The sequence below is a fragment of the Phaseolus vulgaris genome, chromosome 11 (assembly GCF_000499845.2).
Source record: "Phaseolus vulgaris cultivar G19833 chromosome 11, P. vulgaris v2.0, whole genome shotgun sequence".
Taxonomy (NCBI): domain Eukaryota; kingdom Viridiplantae; phylum Streptophyta; class Magnoliopsida; order Fabales; family Fabaceae; genus Phaseolus; species Phaseolus vulgaris.
In genome coordinates, this window is record NC_023749.2 from 30422856 (window position 1) to 30426101 (window position 3246).

Here is a 3246-nt window from a genome sequence, read left to right on the forward strand (position 1 = left end):
GCTTAAATAGTTGCCCTGATCTTGGTGAACAAGAATATTACTTGTTGATTCATTCTCTACAGTTATTTTTTCAACATATAAATAAGAGGGAAAAAAACGAGAAAAAAAAATAGAAAACGTGTTGTTAATTTTTTTTATACAAAGAACAGGTACAGTGAAAGATAAATTAGGAAGTATATTGCATTAATTTTTGTGAAAGAAAAAAACGAAAAAGAAAATTAAAGTATATTTTATTCTCATAATTTCCCTCACTGTTTTTCCTCCACCGACTACTAGTTTCTGCTATCTTCACCAAACTCAAGGTTTGTACTTTTTCTTCCTTTTAAATTATTCTAATCTTACTTCTCTGAACTTTCTGTTCCTTTTTTTTTCTCCTCTTTCTTCTATTTTATTCACTACAAAAAAATCACTTTTAGCGACCACCAAATTCGGTCGCTAAAATCACTATAATCGGTCGCTAATCATATCTGCGACCGAAACAGTCACCAAATAAAGATGGAAGCGAAAACCCTGGTCGCAAAGCCGTTAGCGACCGAATTATAAAGTGGTCGCTAATTTGCAACCGACATTTCGGTGGCTAAATCGGTCGCAGGAAATTTGGTTACCAAAATTTAGAAACTAAATTAGCAATCAAAAATTCGGTTGCCAAATTTGTTGTCGCAGATAAATTTAGTCACCAAAATTCGAAAACCAAATTAGCAACCGAAATTTCGGTGACTAAATCGGTCGCAGAAAATTTGGTCACAGAAATTCAAAACCCAAATTAGCTACCCAAATTTCGATGGCTAAATCGGTGGCTGAATTAGAAGGTGATAGCGACCACCATTTTCGGTCGCTAAAAAGAAATCTTTTGGTGACTATTTTGGTTGCTAAATGGAGACTTCTACAGCGACAGATTTGATTTCGGTGGCTAAATAGCCACCAAATCAATTTTCGGTGGCTATTTTTATTTGTATTATTAATACCTATTTAAAATGGTATTTTGACCATTTTATAAAAAAATTCAGACCTGCATATTGAGATAATCAAAATTCAATCAAACTAAATTGTAATGAAATTCAAATACATAGTTTAAGAAGAAGTTGTGCTCAAATTAAAGGTAAATCATACTACACAACTAAAACTGTTGAATACTAGTTAAAATAGTCAAATCTATGATATAATTCAACATATAACTAATCTTCTTCTGAACTGTCATCTCTACTCTGGTCTCCTTTATGATGTCCACTGGTAGTAGATCTGAAGAGCCTGATGCGGGATTATTCATTTGAATGTGTTGTAGGATGAGTTGCATCTTCTCATCTTGTTTGCGCATGCGTTCACTTTGCTCTTCATGAGTTTTCATCAATAGCTCCATCTTTTCTTCAAGTGTCCGCTCCTTGACACGTTTTGTCATAAGTTCATCATTTAGCTTTTGAATAATCTCACACATTTCTTCTATTTGATGGACTACTGGAGCTTGACTTGCAGCAGAGTGAGCACTTGTTGAACTATTAAACCTTTTGCTCAATACACCAAGACCATAGACATTCCCTTTTTTATTTCCACTTCCAACAACATCGATGTATATTTCATTGTCATCAATAGAGGCAACATGAGAGTTTTGCGAAGATGCGCTTTCAAGCATTTGCTGTTGTTGGGCTTCTTCTCGACGTTTCTTATATTTCTCCTGAAAATGAAGTCAAATTGATTATTGCGAAGAAAACATATAGTAAAAATTAAACTATAACAAATTTTAAACATACCGCAAGGTCGCGAGTCTTGTCATTGACCCATTGTCCAGTCTTCAATTTCTTTGTTCTCTCTACAACCTCCCAAGCAGTTGGTTGTCGTTCAAGCTCTTTAGTCTACATAAATTCAATAAAAAGATATCATAGATTGTATTTAAATTAAATATAGAAAGAGAAGAAATATAATAATATTACCATTTTCTCAAAGTGAGCTGCGGTAGATATGGAACCACCACAGTAGGCTGAGGCTCCCTTCTCAACAGCCCGATTCGCCTTGGCAATAGCACTCTTGTTCTGGAATCCAGGTCCTCTTATCTTGACCATGCCTAACTTTACTCATAGCATTTTTAAAAATATGGGAGGCTTTTGTATCAAAAATGGATCTAATGAGTTGGTCTTGTTCCATATCCCACCTATACTCTTTCTGCATGTAAAATAAATTAGAAAAAAAACATTGTAGAAAAATAAAATATCATTTTAAATGTAATCATAACTCAAATTACCTTGAACTCTCCAAACCATCTATCTCTAAGCTCAAGACGAACCTTCTTCCAAGTGGGACTGAGTTCATCATATTTTTGCTTGATGATTCGTGAGATTACATTGGAAGGTCCATTTGCAGGTGAAAAACTATGTTCAAAATATATTGTCAAAATGATATATGAAAATTAGATCATATTTACGAATTACAATTAGATTAAAATATACTTACTCTCCTCTTTCTGCATGAAGCCAGGGTCTTTGATCAACTACATTGCCAGACTCATTGTCAAGTGTAAGAGAGTCTTGTATCGGTGAAGGTTGATTCATAGTTGGCTCTGTAGAAAAGGTAGTAGGATTTGTGTCTCCTACATGATGTTCAATATCTTGTCCGTGAAGTGTAGGAAGTGGGGTGGCTACTTCATAAATAGGATGTGTAGACTCCATAGTTGTTGGAAGAACAAACGAAGGGGGAATGTTGGTATTGGGTAAAGATATATCATCAACACGAACACCTCGACCACCACGATTAGGTGGTCTACGACCACCACCTCTACCCCTTGGTGTCATCTGCAAGTAAAAAATATTACATATATAAGATGTAATTAATACAATAATCAAAGTGGATCAATCAATTTTGAATAAACAAATAAAGTAATCATGATCAAAAGACTCAAACCTGATTGTGTTTTCTACAACAAATATGTCAACCAAATATGTCAGTCATCTTCCCTGTTATTCACTACAATTATGGGAAACCACAATAAAATTAATGTTAAACATAATTTGGACAAGGTATACAATCAATTTTAATGCATGAATTACCGAAGAGGTATCTGTGTCACTGAAATCACTCTCAATGTTATCCTCACTTGAAATGTATTCCTCCTCGTATTGTTCATCTATGTTTGTTTCATTTAGTAATTGTATATCTACTTCTTCTCCCCCCCCCCATCAACATCAGCAAGAGAATCATGAATGAATTTTGGATCAACATGTAGCACTACTTCAAGTTGTAGAAGCTCATCATCTTGGT

The 3246-nt window shown here is 34.4% G+C and overlaps 1 protein-coding gene across 1 annotated transcript; it reads right to left on the reverse strand.

The window, feature by feature from the left end:
* Positions 1-1079: 1079 nt before the first annotated feature.
* LOC137839080 (uncharacterized) lies at positions 1080-2054 on the reverse strand. Its single transcript, XM_068648211.1, has 3 exons — positions 1926-2054; positions 1746-1847; positions 1080-1669 (listed from the first exon to the last, which is right to left on the reverse strand). Exons 1-3 carry the CDS (start codon positions 2052-2054, stop codon positions 1118-1120), a joined length of 783 nt encoding a protein of 260 aa, XP_068504312.1. The 3' UTR covers positions 1080-1117.
* Positions 2055-3246: the final 1192 nt, after the last annotated feature.